At 36.1% G+C, this 23,133-nt stretch overlaps 1 protein-coding gene and 1 pseudogene across 1 annotated transcript; both read right to left on the reverse strand.

Annotated features, from left to right (window-relative positions):
- Positions 1-4,358: 4,358 nt before the first annotated feature.
- On the reverse strand, positions 4,359-5,330 carry LOC118836835 (olfactory receptor 8B3-like). The gene has a single exon (XM_036743987.1). It carries the CDS (start codon positions 5,313-5,315, stop codon positions 4,359-4,361), a length of 957 nt encoding a protein of 318 aa, XP_036599882.1. The 5' UTR covers positions 5,316-5,330.
- Positions 5,331-21,927: 16,597 nt separating this feature from the next.
- LOC118836836 lies at positions 21,928-22,870 on the reverse strand (annotated as a pseudogene).
- Positions 22,871-23,133: the final 263 nt, after the last annotated feature.

Raw genomic sequence — 23,133 nt, forward strand, 5'->3', positions numbered from 1 at the left:
CTAAGTGCAAATCGAAGCATTCTTTTCTTTACTTATTTTTCTTGTTCATTTTTTCCTTTCTTTTCTTTTGCAACATGGCTAATTTGGAATTCATTTTTCATGACCATGTATACATGATCTATATGAAACTGCTTGCCTTCTTGAGAAGGATGAAGGCAAGGAAGGGAGAGAGAAAGTTTGGAACTCAAGATTTTTTTAAATGGATGCTAAAAATGGCAATTGAAAAAACATAAAAATTTTCAAATATAGAAAATCAATGGTGAAATCTGTGGAAAGCAAAACTGCAAGACTTAAAAATTTAGCCAAGACATGACCTGTTGGCTATAGTTAGACATAAGAGCCCATTAATTTTTATGGATTGAAAAAATGGCAAATCCCCATAACACAAATAAAGACCTCAAAATATCAGAACTGGAGCATTATTATAGACTGAACACTTACAACCACCTAGACATGGCTTTGAGCTAAAAAAAACTTAATAGATATAACTCTTTTAATAACTCTTTTTAAAACTTTAATAGATGGGGATGAGAGGGGAGGGGGGTGATAGAGGGGAGGGCTGACTGGGGAACAGGACAACCAGAATATATGCCATCTTGGAGTGGGGGGGAGGGTAGAAATGGGGAGAAAATTTGTAATTCAAACTGTTGTGAAAATCAATGCTGAAAACCAAATATGTTAAATAAATAAAATATTAAAAAAAAAACTTTAATAGATGTTGCTCTATCAAATCCACATAATCTCCTAGCTACATTGAATGAAAATCTTACAATCTAAGTGCCTAATAGAGGAAATTTAAAGCACATGAGAACAAAAAGATGTCCCAGGTATTCTGTCTTCTACTGGAGTTGTATTGAGGATACCTTCAACAATCCTGCATAGAATGAGCTTACAACCTTTGATTTAATTACAAAAAGCAATCATTTTAGCTACCTGAGCATGAGTATATAAACATTAAAGATAAAAATATAGCAGTATATTGACTTGTCTCAATAGTGTTATATTGGATCCCAATAAGAAAAATTGGGAAGAAAATTAATATACAAATTGACAAATAATAATTACTAGCATTTATGCAGAGATTTAAGGTTTGCCAAATATTTTCTTATGTTTTATCAGTTCATCCTCAGGACAACCTTTTGAAACTTTTATTATTTTTATTCTGTTGATAAGAAAACTTAGGCTGTGAAAAGTTAACTTAGTCTATGTTAATTTGTTACTAGATTATCAGAGATAAGATTTGAGATAAGATCTAAGCACTCTTTCTACTATAACATGCTGTTTTACAAGATCCTTATACTCTAAACCATTCCTCAAATAATATTCAACTCTTCAAATATAGACTATTCTTTATACTTCCTATGTCAACCAGGACAAGTACTTAACTTCTCTATAAAATGAGTATTGGACTAGATAGAATCTAAGATCCCTTCCATCTCCAAACTTCTGATCTCATTTTTCTAAAACATAATCTCTAAACTTTTTGTTCCTGTACCTAAACAATAAAAAAAATTGAGTGTGCATCTCCAATATGTTAATTGCTCAATTACATATACTGTTGTTCAATCATTGCAGTTATGTCAACTCTTCGTGACCCTATTTGGGGTTTTCTTGGCAAAAAATACTTGAATGGTTTGCCATTTCCTTCTCCAGCTCATTTTACAAAGAAGGAAACTGAGGAAAACAAAGTGAAGTGACTTGTCCAGGATCATAAAGGCAGTAAGTGTCTGAGGCTGGATTTCAACTTTGGTCTTACTCCAGGCCCAGTGCTGTATTCACTGTGCCACCTAGCTATACTACCCTACTAATGTATTATTAATGTCATAGCTGTTTGACTAAGTGCTCCCACAAAGACTACAGATATTGTTACTGTTTATTTAAGAGTCTACTGAAAGGGAAGTTTCACTGGTAGTTTGGAGTTCCAGTTGCAACTGATTTTCTAAAGGGCTTCTTACTAAGGGAGGCAGGGAAAAAAAGTTGTGGGTTTAACTTTGATCTATGGGAATCCATTAGGAATCCATGAAGAATATAGAGAGAAAGAAGATTTTTGTTAGAGAAATCTTAACTATACTTTTATAAAGAAACATCGTAAAGAGAATTTTATGAAGAAGACTTAAAGAAGTAAAGGTTTAAAGTATATTCTGAAGTAACCATTACCTATGATGGCTGAAGAGAGAACAGAGGAAAAATAAAATAACTTACTTCCTGAGAGATTTAAGTTCACAGTCAAGATTAAATAAATAATCTAAGAAGGAAGTTTAGATGAAAAATATTTTTGCAGAACTGAAAGAGAAAGAAAATGTGCATTAACATTTACATGCATGTATATATATATACACACACATATTCATTTACAGCATATATACAAAGTTAATGTAAGATGCTCTTGTGAGGGAAGGCAAAAATTGCTAGGAAATTAGGAAAGGATTCATGTAGAAAGTGGCACTCAAAATGAGTTAAAGGAAACCAGGAATTATAAGAGTTTTGGATGAGCATGGAGTGCATTTCAGATAGCTTGAGTGGGCAATGCAAATGGCCAAGATAAAAATGGAATGCCATGCATAAAAGGCAAATAGGTCATTAATTCATGGTATGGGGAGAGAAGTAACATCTAAAGAAATAGGAAAAGTAGGAAGAAGCCAGGTCGTAAAGAGTTTTAAAAGAAAAACATATTTTCAAAATTTGCTGTCTCCAACTTTTTCAATTAACTTCTCATCAAAAATGCCACAGGACAGAAAAATAAAAATGCTTTTCAATCCTTGTTATTCAGTCAATTTGACAAGGGCAAGGAAACTTCCTTCAGGAAAGATATTTAAGTCAAATCACCTTGCTCCAATCTCTTACATATTATAACTTTTATAAGAATCTTTCCTACTAGTAATTCTTTCCAAAGAATAAAAATGTTTTTCCTCCAAACAGGTATCTTAGTTGTCCATTCCCCATCATATTCTAGTTGTAAATAGATTGCCATTAATATTACACTGGGAATGTAAAATTACTCTTCTGAGCCGAGCAGCAGTATGTTTATTGTGGAAGCCAGACGACATCTAGATCACCTTCCAACAGAGACAGCAATGCCTAGATGCATAAAGGATTCAGTTGGGGAAGAAGTGAAATGAAATTACTGTGGGTTTTCAGGTTAGGGACAAATTATGCTTTGTGTCCCTATCTAATTTTTGTTAAAATCTTGACAGAAAGGGGCAGCTAGGTGCTGCAGTACACAGAGCACCAGCCCTGAGGTCAGGAGGGCCTGAGTTCACATCCAGCCTCAGATCAGACACTTGACATTTACTAGCTGCGTGACACTAGGCAAGTCACTTAAGCTGAATTGCCTCACCAAAAAAACCCACAAAGAAACAAAAAAAAATTAAATAAAATCTTGAAAGAAAAGCAAACAACAAAACTTCAATACCAAAAAGGATTGTGAGGTAAGTGATGTTCAGTTTGTTGGGAGTGGGGGGGAGGGGTATGTGAGGAGGTTGAATCATATCTACATCATTTGGACATTTTGTTGCTATTTCCTAGAAACCTACATTCATGTTAACTAGGCAGCTTTTGGCCTTGGCCATCAAAATTTACCATCCTTTGGAGAGGGGAAGGAGAGAGAGATGGAAACAGAGCAGCCTGGTGATGGACCTACCAGCTACGAGTCTCTCCTAACTTCAGCCCATCCTTCATTCTGCCACCAAATTGATCCCTTTTAAAGTTTGGTGTGCGTGCGTGCGTGCGTGCGTGTGTGTGTGTGTGTGTGTGTGTGTGACTAAAGGGGCCATCTTTTGTCTCACTTCTTAAAGGAGCCTATTCCCTGAATGGAAACTGCCTCACTAAAAGTGAGAACCTGAAAAGACATTAGCCTAAAAGGGCCAGGGTCTCCCAATGCATCCTAGGCCATCTCCAGTCATTCTGGTGAGTATCTGGCTACCGAACCCAGATGCCTCTGGAGGAGAACGTAAGGCTGGTGACCACCTTGCACAGCCCTCACTCACACAAATCAAAGTCAACTGCAAGTCATGTCATCTCCGTGATGTCCTCGTCCTCTTCAAGAACGAAGGACAAACACAACAACAACATTGATGCATTGTTTCCATATTTACAAATGAAAAATCTGAAGTCCACAAAGGTTAAGGAACTTGCCCAACGTCACAGAGAAAGAACACCAAGGAATAAAATCCTGATCCTCTTACTCTAAAACCAGCACACCTTCCACTGTCTCTTTAAACCAAAGGAAGTAAGTCCTATTGGTAGAATGTTGAGCGTTAGAGAACAGAGAGAAAAGAATTTGGATAGAGTCCTTCCTGAGAAAATTTTAATTAATCAAGGGAAAAAAAGGAACTTTAGGCCCATGAATTCAAATCAAATTATGAAAATCTTGTTCCTGTCCTGGAAAACATTCTTCTCCTCAATGTTTTCCTCAAGGCAGCCTGAACATCTTTATTCCTCAGACTATAAATGAGGGGGTTTAGCATGGGCCCCACATTTGTGTAAAAGATTGAAGCTACTTTAGCCTGGTCTGCAGATCCTGATGAAGAAGGCTGGAGATACATGAATGAAGCTGACCCAAAGAAAAGAGTGATCACAATTATGTGGGAGCTGCAGGTGCTGAAGGCTTTGGATCTGCCTTCAGCGGAGCTGATGTTCAGGATACTAGATAGTATGAGAGCATAAGAGGTGAAGATGGTGACACTAGGCACTATGATGTTAATGCCCACAACAATGAAAACCTCCAGCTCATTGACATAGGTGCTGGTGCAAGAGAGCTGGAGGAGGGGAAGTATGTCACACATGTAGTGGTTTATGATGTTAGCATCACAAAAGGAGAGTCTTAGCATGCATCCAGTGTGGGCCATGGCACCAGCAAACCCCATTACATATGCTCCACCCAATAGCCATGAACACACCTGATTAGACATAGTAACATTATACAGCAATGGACTACAGATGGCAACATAACGATCATAAGCCATTATTGTCAACACATAGCATTCAGAAATAACAAAAAAGGAGTAGAAATAAAGCTGAGCCATGCACCCTGAATAAGAGATGATGTTTTTCATTAGGACAAAATTCATCAACATTTTGGGAGTAAAGACAGAGGAGTAGAAGAGATCTATGAAAGATAAGTTGAAGAGGAAATAGTACATAGGAGTGTGAAGCTGGGAATTCATCCTGATTAAAATGATCAATCCCAGGTTTCCCATTATAGTGATCACATAGGTCCCCATAAACAGGAGAAATAGAGGTAGCTGGAGCTCTGGTTGATCTGTTAAACCTGCAAGGATGAACTCAGTCACTGAAGAGGCATTTTCCAAAGCCATTATTTTCTTGAGAGATCTAACAGAAAAGAAAAATCACATTAGAAGCAAAATAAGCTCAGTGAACCCTCTTCCCTAGTTATGACAAAGTACAAATTCTGAAAATGTCTGGAAACCACCATCACCATGCTGTGAAGGTTCTGTTTTTATCATTCCCAAGATATCCTGGGATTTTGACTGAGCTGAGTAATAGTCTCCAGGAGCTGAACAATTGTAGAAAATTGTTCCTGATTTGCCATGCAGAGTAACACTTGAAGTTCCTCACATCTCAAAGCAAAAAGAAACCAAGATTCCCCCACAACACCCCTCTTCTGGTCACCTCATGTGAATACCTTATCTAATGTCCTCCATCTAAGAGGTGAAATAACACCTCAAAGAGGTTCTACAAATGCCTATGGTCAGCATGTTATTATTAGTTGTTAATTGTTAGTAATATTACTTATAATTTTATTAATAATAAAAATTATAATTGCAAGCACTGATACAGTGCCAATTATGTGTCAGACACTCCCCTAAATCCTTTACAAATATTATATCATTTGATCCCACAATAACACTTGGAAGTAGGTGCTGTTATGTACAAGTCATAGTTGAGGAAACTGAGGCAGAGATTAAATGGTATTACTCAAGGTCACACAGATAGTAAGTACCTGAGTTGGATTTGAACTCAAGTCTTTCTGATTCAAATCCCAGGGTTTATTTACTACACCACCTAGCTCTCTGCAGACTGGGTCCACAGTCCCTTTCCCTCAGTATAGGGTTCTAAAGAAGTATGGGACTAATGGTAACAAGGGCCCCATTTTCTTGCACATTCACTTCTCCGCTCTCACCTAGACTATACTAAAAGACCAATAAATGATTCAGTGACAGAGGTCAAGGATATGATTTTATGGAATCCTAATATCTCCTGATTGGCAAGACAGAGAGGGGAAAACAGCAGTAAGAATCAAAATGTGTTACATACTCACCCTGCTCCTGCCTAGGCACTTCACTGTTTGTCCTTACTGCTTTTCAGTCCCTACATCATGAAGGAGAAATTTTTCTGATAAGGGTGATCAGAAATTCTCTGAGACACTGATATTAACTTTCCTACTGAGGCAATCAGAACACACAACTCAGCCTCTCAACTGACCTCAGAGATGTTTTGTGCTATAGAGATCACAGGTTCTTGCTGTGACTTCACCTGGACGATTTGCTCCAGCTACAGGATAGGAAATAATACCTACAGATGTCACCAGAGTCAACAGGTGATAGGAAACTGAAGGCTTTATTCTAGGTATGAAAATCTCATGGAACCAATTGGAAACAGGATCCAGCAAGTTCTCTCCTTGGGAGCAGACTCTTCAGGGAGAAGGAATTACAAAGTCCACATTTACACACTATACCACAGAGCTTGTTTTTTCTCTTAAGATATTCAATCCTCTAATCAACCCTTAACTTCACACAAGGGATTGTTGATTCCCAGACTCTTCCACTTCCTTCCCCAATTTTTTTCTAACCTTGGTTCTAACTGAGAATATCTCTCTTGAACAATGTCTTATGCAAATACCATTGCTAGGTCTTTTCTAGGGGATTCAGAGAAAAAAGGGAGAGTATGAGATCAGAGGGTAAGGAAGCCTGACTTAGTTCTCAAGGGAATAAATCGGAGCTTGAGAAGTCTATATGCTTCTGTCAACATGGAATCAGGATAGTTACAGAAGCTTGTTCTACTTCTATTCAGAGAAAAATATTCTCTCTACCATGTGTAATACTAAAAACAGGCCCATTAAGATTTTAAAGAGGTTAGACCCTCCACCCTTGTGCACCATTTGGATACATGGGAGTTTGTGTTAACTACATGCATGTACACCCACATTGGACTTGCTTCTCTCTGCTTCCCAACAAATTGTAAGTTACTTGAGGACTACTCCTGTTTTGCTTTTTGAATAAAGGAATGCATAAATAAAGGAAACAGTTAACATTGGTATATTAGTCATTGTGCTCTTTGATAAGAGTAGGATAGCAATAATTCCCGTATTATGATGCTACTTCTCTTACTATGTACCCCATCGTGGTTCCTAAAGAAAACTTTTAAAGCACTTCTTTAAACCCAATTAAAGACCTAAATAAAAATTCTGAAAAAACCAAACAAGAGATTACCAAAAATGAAAACAAAAAGTTCACTAAATTAGTAAATGACTAAGAACTACTGAAGAAAAAATAAACTAATATCTAATTTATTTATTGAAATAAAGTGGAAAATTAAATTACCAGTATCAGGACTGAGAAGGGAGAAATAAAAACAAATTAAAAGGGAATTAATGAAATTATTAGGAATTATTGGGTCTAATTACATGCCAACAAAACTGAAAATTTAAATTAAATGAATCAATGCTTTTAGAATATAAGAAGCTCAGATCAATGAAATAATGGAGAGTTTAAATAACCTAATATCAGAAGAATGAATTGAATGAGCCATAAATTAGCTCCAAGAGAAAAGTTCAAGGACTCTGTGGATTTATAATGCAATTCTATCAAACATTCAAAAAACAATTAATTCTAATATTACACAAAGATTTTAGGAAAAACAGCAAAAGAAAGAATCCTATAAATTGCCTCTATGATAAAAATATGGTCATGATATCTAAATCATAAAGAGCCAAAACAGAAAAAAAAAGAGAATAATAGACCAATATCTTTAATGAACAATATAAAAAATTTAGATAAAATGTTAGTGACAAAGAAGGCTACAGCAGCATATAAAAATGATTACATCTTATTACCAACTGGGATTTATACGAGAAATGAAGGGTGGTTCAAGATTAAAATAATAATATCATATTAATAACAATAATAAAGCTTTATTATTACATCACTCAGTGAAGAAAACACTTTTGACAAAATACAACACCCTTTTCAATTTTTTTAAAGTGCAATACTACATGGTGATATACAGGTTCTTCCTCAATAAAGTAAGAAATCACTATCTAAAATGAAGAGATCTAATTATATATAAAATAATGATAAACTAGAGACTTCTATAATAAAATCAGAGGTAAAACAAGGATGCCCATTATTCACCACTATCCTTTAGTATAGAAATACTAGTCTTAGCAATAGAAAAGTAAAAGAAAAGGGGGAAATTAGTGAAGGGCACAGGAAACAAAATTAGAGAATCACTGAGCATCAACTAAAATTTTAATCATAACAATAAATTCAGGAAAGCACAAGAATATAAAATAAATGGTCAACATTTCCGTACATTACTAAAAATTTCAGGAGTAAGAAATAGAAAGAAAAATTCCACTTAAAATTAACTACAGAATTTCTAAAATAATTGGAAGTATCCCTCCCCTGTCCTCTATGCTTAGGAATTATATGAATATAACTGCAAAACACTCTTGACAGAAAACAACAGGGGCCCAAATAACAGGAGAACTATGCATTACTCATGGGTTAAATAATACCATATAACAAAAATGATATTAGCTGTTTATTGTTTTCAGGCTCATATCAATCAAGCTACCAAAAGTTTATTTACTTCAATAAGAAAATTCATCTGGAGGAGTAAAAGGAAAGTAATCTCAAAGGGGAAAAAGTTAACAGGGGTATAGAAAAGATTGTAGAAAAACCAGATCTCAAATGATACTACAAAATAGTAATTATCAATATTATTTGGGACTGGTTAATTAATCTAACAGATTAGTTATAAAACATGCAGAAGTAAATAAACACTATAACAAAGAATAGCATAGACTTTGATCAATCCAAATACCCCAACTAAAGGGGTAAGGAAGCACTATTCAACAAAAACTTCTAGGGAAACTGGAAAGCAATTTGACAGAAATGAGCTTGAAACCAATACCTCATGTTCCAAAATGGATAGGCTCTAAATATATATGACTTAGACAGACAAGGTAACATCACGAGCATAATACAGGAGAAAAGAAAAAATTAACCTTTTGGATCTAAGGAGAAGGGAAGAGTTTGTGACCAAACAGGTGATACAGGGGATCTAGAAAGATAAAATGGGCAATGTGATTACATAAAATTGAAAAGATTTTGCACAAATAAAAACCAGTACAGCTTAGAAGAGAAAGAGTCAATTGGAGAAAAATCTTTTCAGTAAGGGACTCGGATAAAGATCTACCTTCCATGATATGTAAAGAATTGTTTCAAATTTATAAGAATAAGAGACAGTCCACTACTGATAAAGGATAAATGTATAGGAGCATGAAATTTTCAAAATCTAAGCTACCAATAGACATATGAAAAAAAGCTTCAAATCACTAAGAATAAGAGAAATGCAAATTAAAGCAGCACTAATCAGAAACAGCATCTTGGATAGGTGGATAAAAAAAGGGGAAATGGCAAATGTTGGAGGGCTATGAAAGAGCAGGCACACTTATGCACTGGTGGTGGAGTGGTGAATTGTTCTATTTTGGAAAGCAATTTGGAATAATTTCTAAATGTTAAACTAAACTGTGCAAACCTTTTTTTAATCAGCAATGCCACTACTACGCCTTCCCAGAAAAAAAAATCAAAGAAAGAAGAAAATGATCCATAAGAATAAAAGTATTTAGAGCAGTCCTTTTTGTGATAGCAAAGTAATAAAAAATTAAGTGTCCGATCAGTTGGCTAAAGGTTGAACAAAATACAGCATATAAATATAACGGAATAATATTGTGCTTTAAGAAATGATGAAAGGAATAGTGTCAAAGAAATTAGGAATGATTTCTCTCAAGTGACAAAAGAGCAGAGTAAGCAGAACTTGAGAGCAATGTATGCAATAATATCAACACTGCAAAAATGTTTCATGTCACTGGAAGGATCCCCATGTTCTCTGAATTTTCTGGATCTCTATTGTGTCTTCCCACATTGATTTATATTACCCACTACCACCATAAATGGGCCATGCCTTTTTGGCTCACTGATTATAGGCTGCATTATAGGTTCCAAATTGCTCCCAGGCTGCTATGAGGTTGTTTTCAAGTCCATCTCTCAGTTCTTTTCTCAACCATATTCATTCTTTTGATTCAGTTCCACAAGCATCTAATAATAACCTACTATATATCATATATTGTGCTAGATGCTGGAGATTCAAAAACAAAAATAAAACAGTCTCTGCCTTTGAGGAGCTTATATTCTACTAGATGGAAACATGTGTACAGATAAATATAGGTATTTGTGTGTATAAACACATACACATATACATACACATACACATGCACATACACATATACATATACATGTGCATATACACATACATGAAGGTAATTTGGGAGGAAACTGGGAAGATCGATAAAAGGTCTTATATAGGAGGTGTCATTTGAGTTGAGTCTTAAAGAGAGCTAGGGATTACATGAGGTAGAGGATAGAAAGGAAAGTATTACAGGCATGGTGTACAGCCTATACAAGTTGCTCAGAGACAGAAAATAGAATATCACCTTTACAGCAGCAAATAGGCCAATTTTGTCCAAAATGGAATGAATAACATGGAGTGATGGAAATCAACCTAGATAGGATTTCTTTTATGGGTCTAGGATTCCTTTGACAGAATTATGGTGCCTGTGGATCCCATCTCTGAATAAGGTTTTTAAATGTATAAAATAAAATGCATTGAATTACAAAAGATACCAATTATTTTGAAATAAAGTTATTCAAAGTTATCACTGACCCATCTTAAGTACCACTCATAGAAAAACAAGTTGGAGCTAGATTATAAAGGACTTCAAATGCCAAATACAGCTTCAATTTTAACCTAGGATCAAGAAGCCATTGACACTTATTAAGCAGTATAATGGCATTGTTATGTCTATGCTTTAGAAACACCCATGTCAAAACTGGGTGAGGGATGGTGAGGAAAGAGATTTATGCCCAGGAGATGAATTACTCCAATTTGGAGATTAGATATACAAAGAAAGAGGCAATGAAATTATGAATGAACTAGGGTTTTGTATCAGTAGTGAAAAGAGGATGAATTTGAAAAATGCTGTAAATATAAAATTGATAGGACTAAATGGATATAGAGGGAGAAGTAAAGGAGAACTAAGAATTGATGATGGCTGAAGGGTTCAAACCTGTGTAACTGAGAGAAGAGTAGTATTTTCAACCACTGTCAGAAATAGGAAACCAGGAAAAAAGTGGTAGATTTTGGAGTGAGTGTAATGAGTCCTGTTTAGTACTTATTAAGTTTGATGTGCCTCTGGAGCATCCATATAGGGTGCAATAGACACTTAGTGGTTTGGAACTGAAGCTCAGAAAAGAGATGAGAACTAGATATCAGTCAATCAAGAAGCATTTATTATGCCCTTAGTATGTGCCAGTCACTATGCTAAGTTCTTGGGATACAAAAGTATGCAAAAGTAAAAACCATCTCTACCAATAAAAAGCTTACATCCTAATGGGGCCTGTTGAGATATAAATAAATAAGCTGGTGGAATATTATCTTAGGAGGGAAGGCTCTAGTAGCTGGGGGCACTGAACAAAAAAAATCCTCTAAGTACAAAAGTTGGCACTTGAGTTAATATGTAGATATATAGATTTGGGAGTCATCTATGAAGAGATGATAATTAAGCCTACTGCCTATGGTATTGCCCCCAAAAAGGACAGAGAGTACAAAATGCCCAGGAAAGAACCCTGAGGTATAACCACACAATAGGCAAGAGGACATAGATGATGGTTCAGTAAAGGAGAATTAAAAGGATTAGTCACATGGGTAAAAAAAGAACCAGCACAAAGAAAAGTCACAAAAACACAAGGAGGAGACAACAGTCAGGAGGAACAGGTGATCAAGTTTCAAATGCCGCAGAGAAGTCAACAAAGATGAGGACTGAGGAAAAACCACTGGAGTTTGCAATGAAATACTGTTAGTAATAGCGGTGGACACTATTTCAATAAAGTCAAAGGCTCTGGAGCCAAATTTCAGGCAGTCCACTAGGGGATATAATATGAATTAACAAGAATAAGTAGTTTTTGCAAGGAATTTGATAGCCAAAAAGGAGGACAGATACAGGACAACTCTGTGAGAGAAGTGTAGGGTCAAATGAAGGCTTTTAAAGGATAGAACAGATCTGAGCATATTTGTAACTAGCATGGAATGGGAAAGTAAATAGACTGAAGACTAGAAAGAGAGAGGGAATAATCAAAGGTGTAAGATCTCAATGGAGAGAAAAGAAGAGGATATCAAGGGCACAAATAGAGTGGTTAATCTCAGCAAGAATCAAATGTGAAAATAGTAGGAGATAATTTTGATGATGTTTTAATGGTAGAATTGGGCAGAAAAGTAAGTTTATGACAGACTCACTTTTTTTGCTAAAACTTGACGGAAAATCATCTATTGAGAGGAAGGAAAGAAGAGAACAAACACTGTTGGGGAAAATGGAGGAATTTGTAAGATTTCACAACATACAAGAGTTAAATGATCCTTGTAGCAGTAATGGACTAGTGAATAGTAGCCAACTCTGAAATGTCTGTCAGGAAGATGGCAGAGAAAAGGAAGTAACTCACCTGAACTCTCCCAAACTCCCCTCCAACAAACTTTAAAATAACCCCTCAGAACAAATTCTGGAGTGGAAGAACCCACAGAAAGACCAAGCAAAACAATTTTCCAGTCTGAGATAACCTATGAGGTCAGCAGGAAAGGTACTTAACAGAGGAGTGAGAGAGAAGCCAAGTCCATCCCAGGCAACACCCAGCAAAAAAGAAGCAGGACATGCCTCAGCAAGCCAGCAGCAGTACTGGGGGGTGTGGGGTTTGGAGCAGGGGTGGGCAACAGAACTGTCAGCAGCAGCTGCCAGAGTTCTCAGCCCACAGATGGCAAGGGGGTTGGACAACTTGTCAAAAGGAGATTGCAGAGACCCCTTTCCTGGTCCTGGGGACAGGACTCTGTTGCATTGCCAATGTATGAATCTGGTTTGCAGTCCTGTGTCATACTCCCAGGATGAAGAGAAGAATTAGCACACCAGAGATTGTGGGCCCATGGCTACATGGGCCCTGATCACAGTTCCAAGGCAGGAAATAGTATGCATGGTCACTCAAAGACAACAGCTGAAAACTTACAGACCCCCAGAATTAGCAATTAAAACAGGTGGGCAAAAAAAATTGAAGCTTGGGAAAGTGCCCCCTCCACCCTGGTAGCAGAGCTGCATTTTAACATAAAGTTAAAAAGTCAAGAAATAGGAAAAAATGAGCAAACAACAAAAAATGAACCTTACCATAGAAAGATACTGTGGTGACAGGAAAGATCCAAACAGAAACTCAGAAACAAAAACAACAAAGTCAAAACTGCTACATCCAAAGCCTCAAATAAAAATGTTAATTGGTATCAACTCCAAAAGAACTCCAAGAAGAGCTCTAAAAGGACGTTCAAAATCAAATAATATAGGTAGATAAAAATTAGTAAAAGAAATGCAAGAAACCCATGAAAAAAAGAGTCAACAGCTTAGTAAAAGAGGCACAAACATACACAGATGAGGAGAATGCTTTGAAAAGCAGAACAGTCCAAATGGAAAAAGATATACAAAAATGCACTGAGGAGAAGACTTCCTTAAAAAGTAAAATTGGGAAACAAGGGAAAAGATGTACAAAAAATCCCTGAATGATAGAATTCCTTTAAAAGTAGAAATGGCCAAAAGGAAAAAGAGGTATAAAAGATCACCAAAGAAAATAATTGCTTAAATTCCTTAATTCCTTAAAAATTTGAATTAAGCAAGTGGAAGCTAATGACTTTGTGAGACATCAAAAACAATAAAATCAAACAAAATCAAAAGAATTTTTAAAAGAAGAAAATGTGAAATTTCTCATTGGCAAAACAACTGACCTGGAAAATAGATTGAGAAGAGATGATTTAAGAACTGTTGGGCTAACTTAAAGTCATGATAAAACAAAAAAGATCCAAGACATCATCTTTCAAGAAATTATCAAACAAAACTGTTCTGATATCCTAGATCCAGAGGGTAAAATAAAAATTGAAAGAATCCACCAATCACCTCTTCAAAGAGATCCCAAAATGAAAACCCCCGGGAATATTATAGCCACATTACAGACCTCCCAGGTCTAGAAGAAAATATTGCAAGCAGCCAAAAAGAAACAATTCAAATATCATGCAGCCACAGTCACATTAACACAAGATTTAACAGCTTCCACATTAAATGTTCGCAGAGCTTAGAATATGATATTCAAGAGAGCAAAGGAGCTAGGATTACAACCAAGAATCACCCACTCAGAAAAACCAAAAATAATCCTTCAGGGGAAAAAGGGACATTCAATGAAATGGAGGACTTTCAAGCATTCCTGATGAAAAGACCAGAGCTGAATAGAAAATTTGACTTTCAAATATAAGACTCAAGAGAAGCATAAAAAAGTAAACGGTAAAGAGCAATCATAAGGGAATCAATAAGGTTAAAGAGTTTATGCTCTGGTGGTGCAATGGATAGAGCACCAGTCCTGGAGTCAGGAAGACCTGAGCTTCAGGCTCAAATCCAGCCTCAGACACTTGACACTTACAATCTGTGTGACCCTGGGCAAGTCACTTAATCCTGATGGAAGGAAGAAAGGAAGGAAGGAAGGAAGATGACACTTGCAACTCCAAAGAATTCTATCACTATAAGGGCAATAAGGAGTATACCCACAGGGCATAGGTGTGAGTTGAATATTATGGGATGATATCTTTTAAAAAATAAAATTAAGGAGTGAGAAAGAGGAATGCACTGGGAGAAGGTGAAGCGAGAGGTAAAATGGGATAAACTATCTCACATAAACGAGGCATGAAAGAACTTTTTTATACCGGAGAGGAAAATGGAGAGTAAGAAGAGGGGAAATGCTCTCATTAGAACTGGCTCAAAGAGGAAATGACATACACATTCAGTTGGACATAGAAATTGACCTTACCATATAAGAAAGTAGGAGGGAAAAGGATAAGAGAAGAGGGGAGGGCCAAAAGAAGGGAGAGCTGAAGGGAGAGGAGGGAAGCAAGAATTTTTGAGGATAGACAGGGTGAAAGGAGAGAGAGATTAGGATAAAAGGGTACAAATAAGATAGAAGAAAACATACAGTTAATAATCATAACTGAAAAAAATTCTAAAGCAAGTTTCCCTGATTAAAACCTCATTTCTCAAATATATAGAAAACAGAGCCAAATTTATAAAAATACAAGTCATTCCCTAATGGATAAATGGTCAATGGTTATGAATAGGCAGTATTCAGACAGAGAAATCAACCCTATCTAGTCATATGAAAAAATGCTCTAAATCATTATTCATTAGAAAATTACAACTTAAAACAATTCTCAGATACCATTCGATACCTATCAGATTGGCTAATATGAAAGAAAAGAAAAATGACAAATTTGGGAAAGGATGTGGAAAAATTGAGACACTAAGGCATTGTTTGGGTAGCTAGGTGATACAGTGGATAGAGTGTAAGCCCTAAAATCAGGAAGACTCATCTTCCTGAGTTCAAATGTGGCTTCAGACACTTATGTGATGCTGGGCAAGTTACTTAACCCTGTTTGCCTCAATTCCTTAACTGTAAAATGAGCTGGAGAAGGAAATGACAAACCACTCCAGTATCTTTGCCAAGAAAACCCCAAATGGGGTCACAAAGAGTCAGACAAATTAAAACAACTGAATAACATCAAAAATAAAATGTTGGTGGATGAAAAATGCTATCCACCTCCAGAGAAAGAACTGATGGAGTCCGTATGTAGAATGAACTATACAAATAGGTTTTGCATCACTGCACATGTGTAACCTATACCAAAATGTTTGCCTTCTCAAAGAGTGGGGGGAAAGGGGATAGGAAGTGAGAAAATCTAGAACCTAAATTTTTTTAAATGTTAAAAATTGCTTTCAAGTGTAATTGGGAAAAAATAAAACATTAATGTTTTTAAAAATAAAGCAAATGTCTGTTAGGTCTTGACCAAAATATTACAATATAGCTCATTAGGCATTTATAGTTTCTTCTGTTGGATACCACTGTGTTTTCTAGAAGAAACTCCAAGCCTCCTGTAAGAACGGAAGTAATTCTTCATACCTATTCTTCAATTACAATTGGATCCCAGCTCCCACTGTGTAGTTATGGTCTTTCTCACATTCTTGAATAGCTCTAAAATCTGGCAACCACTAAATAGTATCATACTTAGAGAATCATACCCACAGAACAATTATCAATGTCCTTATTGAGCTATCATGTATTATGTAGGTATATCAAAAACTTCTTTTAAAAAAAACTTAGCCTATTAAAATTATAAGTCAGTCAACTAGCATTTATTAAGTGTCTGTTAAATGTGAAACACTATGCAAAATCCTGACAAATAAAGAAAAATGAAAAGCAGCCCCTACTCTCAAAGAGTTCACAGTCTAGAACACAAGTCCACTATTAAGATTCAATAGTGCCATGTCGACTCCATTTGCTCTATCCTGAAGCAGAGAACTGGTCCACTGGCTATCCATTTTATCAACGCACATCATCATATTTCCTAAGGATTATCTCCCATGGGGTTGCCATATAGAGTCCATAACTCTTTCCTGAGAACATGCAAACTCGTGTACCTGAGTGATTTGGAAAGAACAGATTCATCTTGTTCTTTTCTCATAAGAGGAGTTAATGGTCAATAGAAAGAGTAGTACCCTCAGAAGCAAAAGCCCTGGGGCTGGGGCTCCAATTCTTCCACCAGTTATCTGTATAGTCTTCATATAGTTCCTCTGAGCATCATTTCTCTCATCTGTTAAAGAAAGGTTCTAAACTACAAAGGGTATGAGACAAAGCTATCTGTGAAATTGGATATATTGTACAAGTTGGAAATATTGCAATAGAATCTTACACAGGAATTGAATGATATTAAAAAGATACCATATCCAGCAAAATTCTTCAAGGTTAATGTATACTTTACAGGTGAGAATACAGACAGTTGTAGTCCACACAGTATCACCATGTGGTTTCCCTCTCTTAGTTGCACACAGTTAAGTTCTGCTTCTTGTAAGGAATATATAACTATTCTGCAAGGATATTTTGAATGCTTTTTTCTTCATCTATACCTGTGTTCAATGGTTATTGCAATGAATTATAACCCCTATTCTCAATCACAGAAAAGGAATAATAATAGACATATCATTTGTGACCATAAATGTAACAAAAATTATATTAAAGGATCATTGAAGATAGGATTAAAAATCAAATGGAAACTGAATAATTTAATTGTAAAGAATGGGTAGAGTCAAAAAATCAAAGAAATGATAATTTCATTAAAGATAATGATAACAATAAGATAACATACCAATATTTGGTGGATGCAATCAAAGTATTTCTTAGGGGAAATTTATTATCTTTCTAAACACTTTCATCGACAAAAGAAAAATAACAGTTTAATTAATTGTGTACGCAAGTTTTAAAAACTAGAAAACTAAGAAATTTTAAAACCCCAATTAATCATAGAAACTTGAAAATCAAGGAATAGAGTGATAAAATCAAAATAAAAATGAATTCACAAATAAAACTGACCCTTTTTGAAGGAAAAAATAAAATATATAAACCATTAGATCTAGGACCTATTATAAATAGGGTTGCTTTCCTGGAAGGGAAAGTATGTAGTAATACTGCACAACACAAACTAATTCTGTTACAATAAATTAAAACATAAGCTCACAAATAGAGATTGCTACATTCTTTGTGCCTGTACTTCCAGACCTAAGACACTGTGTTACACACAGTCAGCAGTCAGTCAACAAAGTATATTTACCATCTTTTATGTGCCAGGCACTGTGCTACACACTGGGGATACAAAGAAAGTCAAAAATGAGATCCCTACTCTCGAGGTACTTACATTTTAATGAGGGAGATAATATGCAAACATCTATGTACATATAATATGTATACAGTGCAAATGGCAGGTAATCTCAGAGGGAAGTAGTAAATGCATGTAGTTGATATTTAATAAATGCTTGTTGTTTGGGCAAAAAAGGAGCTGCAAGAATGTATAACTAAGAGCCTTGTACATTCCAAAATAGTGTTCACCAAGAAACTGAGTGGCTTTCTCTATCACAAACATTCCCAGTCAAAGTACCTGCTGGAGGGAGAGGGGAGGAGCTATAAATTTATTTGAAGTAGAGATGTGATTTCTATGATAATTTATCTGACAATGGATTATGAAAATTTTAGAATTCTACCTGGAATGATACGTATTAAACTTATATATTTACATCAACTTATCAACAGTCACCTGAGTTTAAAGTAGTTTTCTTTTTAGCTTAGACATTATTATGCAATGCTTTAAGATATCCAGGTCAATAGTGCCCCTATTTTTCTGGGTTTTGATTAACTGTCATGTATTCACTCTATGTGTGAAACTAATGTGATTGTTTTCTTCATTTTTAATGATTCATTTTTACATCAAAATATATCTAAACTAGAAAGTAAAAGAAGAAAAAATGTTGAATGAATGTTTTGGGAAAAATATCCTATGTACCTAATAAGTAATTTATTGTTATTTAGAATTAACTATTATTAGATGGAAAAATAATCATACTTTTCTCTAATTTGTTTGGAATTTGTTATGTGAGGTAGAACTGTAACTTGATTTGCTCTGAATTTTAAATTTAGGTATAAGTGACTGTTTTAAGACGGGCCTCTACCATTCAAGGGAAAATGCAAAGAGCTACTAAAAGGGAGTGGCAATTGGAAAAGTTATAGGTGGATGTAGATAATTGGGAAGGTTGAGAAGATGTCTTTATGATGATAAGGGTAGTATTCTCTTGACTAAGTTTTCACCACTGGACTATTTCCTTTCTGAACAGCAATAATCTCCACATGGTTATGTGGTATGGCATAAGATGTTGGTTTAAACCCAATTTCTATTGAACAGATTTCCAGCTTTCCCAGGAATACTAGTCAAATATGATTATTTCCTAGACAATTTATACTCTAAAGTTTGTCCAACACTGAATAACTGAGTTCAAATATTTATTATTCTCATCAATGCTTTTTCTGTTGCACACGAGTCTTGTTTTCATACATGTCCTTTAAACAAGATCTAAAAAGAGCATAAGACCAACTAATGACTGAAAATTTCAAATATAATATCAGTTCATATAAGCATGACAATGACTATACTAATCACTAGAAAACACATGGACACATTCCCATTTTACACATATTCCTAAAGTCTCATCAATTCAAGGTCATTTAACTTAGGTGATGTAGCATGTCTTCACAGACTATACTCAAAAACCAACATTTTCATAAGTCCATATTGTTTTTAAAAAAAGGTATAAATTTATAGAATTAAAACAAAACATACTTTGATGACATTGAGAATATTTAGGGTCAAAGATCAACAATCATTGTTCAGAAAAATAAGAATTAGTTCAGTCAATAGGTATTCACATGAAGGGGTTAATCATCGATCAATAACTGTTTATTAGGGCCCTATTATATGCCAGACATTATGCTTAGTAACAGGAATACAAAGACAAAAGGAAAACAGTCCTTACCCCCTAGAAATTTATGTCTTAATGTGAGAAACAAACGTGTGTTTACAGATATGTGGGAGGAAACATGAATATATACAAAATGAATACAAGGAGTTTGGGGAGGGAAGGCACCAATAGCGAGGGAAATCAGGAAAGGATTCCTAGAGATGGCTGGGGATTCCAAGATTCTTGAGTAAGAAGGAAGTATTATTCCAGGCATCGAGGGCAGTACAAAGGTATCAAAACTGAAGATAAGAATTCCATGCTTGAAGAACATGTAACTCATTAAGGTTAAGTGTCAAGTGAGTAGAAGAGAGTAATGTATAAGTAGGCTGGAAAGGTAAAAAGGGATTAAGTTGTAAAAAGCTTTAAATGACAAGCAAATACCTCTTCATCACTCAATCTCTTCCTTACATTCCAACCAACTTCTGATAATAAATCACACAGTGCTATAGTTCTGTTATAAGATAAGGCAGCACAATAAAAATGCCTCCTCCATTCTGGGTGTTCAGCCAATTTGACCATGGAATGGAAATTTCCCTCAGCAAAGGTTTGAAAGGCAAATCGATTTGTCTCAATCTCTCAAATAGTGTAACTGCTACACACACACACACACACACACACACACACACACACACACAAAACCCTGTCCCTACTAGCATTTTTTTTCAGAAAATGAAAATGATTCTTCAAAATTGAAGTCTCTTAGTTGCCCATTTCCTATACTTCTCCAGTTGCAAATGATATCCCTTTATACTGCACTGGAAATGTTTAATTATTGTTCTCAGCCAGACTGGCCCTGGAATGTCTATTTTGGGAGCGAGCAAACATCTATGTCACCTACCAATAGAGGCAGCTGGTCCCAGAAGTAAGGGGGTTTTCATAGGCAAAGGAGTCAAAGGAAAGTTGTTTGGGTTCCCAGGGATAGATTGTACCTTGGGCCCCACCTCACTTTTATCCAGACACAACATCTATATGAAAAAGAAAATTCACAAAAGTAGAGTCTCAAAGGGGGCTATAAGGTCAGTTATACCTGATTGCGTGGGAGGGTGGAAGTGAGATTACATTATTTTTGCATCATTTGGATATGTTATTACCATTTTATTTTTCAGATAAACTCCTCTATGAGCATTATCTTCCTAAATTACTGGTCAGCGACTACGGGCAGAGGTTGAGTAAGCCACCACACTTAACTTTCATGCGACTTTTCATATGATTCCATGGGATTTTTGCATTTTTACAGAGGGTGAAAGATTACAGATTTATAGCTATAAAGGGTCTTAGAAACCTCCAAGTCCAAACATCTCATGTTTATAAACGAGAAAATTGAGAGCCAGAGAAGTGGAATGACTTGTCCTAGGCACACAGGTAGAAGATTCATGACTAAACTCTGATGCTGTGACTCCAAATCTGTCACCCTTTCCACTGATTGTACCACCAATCTGTGGGTAGCTCAGAAAACTAAAACAACTCCATTTTGTCTTCAGTTCCTCTCTCTTGCCCCTCACCTTGTTGGTATTACAGCCTCTGCCATGTTTGTAGCCTTCCTTTCTGTTAAAACATCAAGTATTCAAAATAGCCCTATTTATTAGGGTGGGGGGTTACAAGATGACCTGAAGAAGGGCTTTTCCTGGTCCTAGCCCCAGCAACAAGCCGTGTCAATCCAGAGGTGGTTGTTGTTCAGTCATTTTCAGTCTTGTCCAACTCTTCAAAACCCCCTATGGGATTTTCTTGGCAAAGATACTGAGTGATTTGTCATGTCCTCCTACAAATCCAGAGATACCCTATATCCAATTCACCTTCTGCCTAAATTAAAATCAGTATAAGCTTTGTCCATTTGTTCCTTCAAGAAGTCTCCCCCTGTGTGGGTGGGGCTCCCTTGCTGGCAAAGTCAATACACACTAATTGCTTCTAAAATTTTTCGTTTTAGTTTCGATTCTGTTTTTTTCTGGCACTGACAGTTTTGCCCACAGAGAAAAGGAAATAATTCCTACTTATAGAATGTTAGGCAGTAGAGAATAGGGAGAAAAGAATTTGGGTAAAGATCACTTCCTGAGAAAACTTCAATTAACGAGAGAGAGACAGACAGACAGACAGAGACAGAGAGGAAGAAGAAGAGGAAGGAAGGAAGAAGGAAGAAAACTTCGGGCTCTTGAATGCAAGTTTCATCATGAAAATCCTGCTCCTATCCTAGAAAACATTCTTCGTAAGGTTTTCCTCAAGGCAGCTTGAACATCTTTATTCCTCAGGGGGTTTAGCATAGGTCCCACATTTGTGTAAAAGATTGAAGCTACTTTGCCCTGGTCCACAGATTCTGATGAAGATGGCTTCAGATACATGAATGAAGCTGACTCAAAGAAAAGGGCAACAACAATTATATGGGAGCTGCAGGTGCTGAAGGCTTTGGACCTGCCTTCAGTGGAGCTGATGTTCAGGATACTGGAGAGGATGAGAGCATAAGAGGTGAGGATGGTGACACTAGGCACTGTGATGTTAACACCCCCAACAATGAAAACCTCCAGCTCATTGACATAGGTGCTGGTGCAGGAGAGCTGGAAGAGGGGAAGCATGTCACACATGTAATGGTTTATGATGTTGGCATCACAGAAGGACAGTCTCAGCATGCATCCAGTGTGGGCCATGGCACCAACAAACCCCATTATATATGCCCCACCCAACAGCAACGAGCAAACCTGATGAGATACAGTGACATTATACAGCAATGGATTATAGATGGCAACATAATGATCATAAGCCATTATTGTCAACACATACCATTCAGAAACAACAAAAAAAACAGAGGAAATAGACCTGAGCCATACATCCTGAATAAGAAATGATGTTTTGATTTGAGACAAAATTCATCAACATTTTAGGGGTAAAGGCAGAAGAGTAGCAGAGATCTATAAAAGATAAGTTAAAGAGGAAATAGGACATAGGAGTGTGAAGCTGAGAATTAATACCAATTAAAATGATCAATCCCAGGTTCCCAACTATAGTAACTACATAGATCCCTAGAAACAAAAGGAATAGAGGCAGTTGGAGCTCTGGTTGATCTGTTAAGATTGCAAGGATGAACTCGGTCAATGAAGAGTCATTTTCCAAATCCATTCTCCTCTTGAGGGATCTATGAGGAAAGGAGAGATGTCATATTGGAAGCAAAGCAGTCTCAGCACACCCTTATAACATAGTTATGAAAATGGAGCTGTGGAGGAGATGGATGAAGCTGCATACTATAAGTTCTGGGAAAACATCTGCTTCTCACATAAAGTAACTTCTGAGACCAAGGAAACAGAACTGTATTTGGTGTGTGGTGTTCCTACTTTACTTCCCTCCCTGTTGGCAACAAGTGGAAGAACAAGAATTTTAAAAGT

The sequence above is a fragment of the Trichosurus vulpecula genome, chromosome 2 (genome assembly GCF_011100635.1).
Source record: "Trichosurus vulpecula isolate mTriVul1 chromosome 2, mTriVul1.pri, whole genome shotgun sequence".
NCBI lineage: Eukaryota > Metazoa > Chordata > Mammalia > Diprotodontia > Phalangeridae > Trichosurus > Trichosurus vulpecula.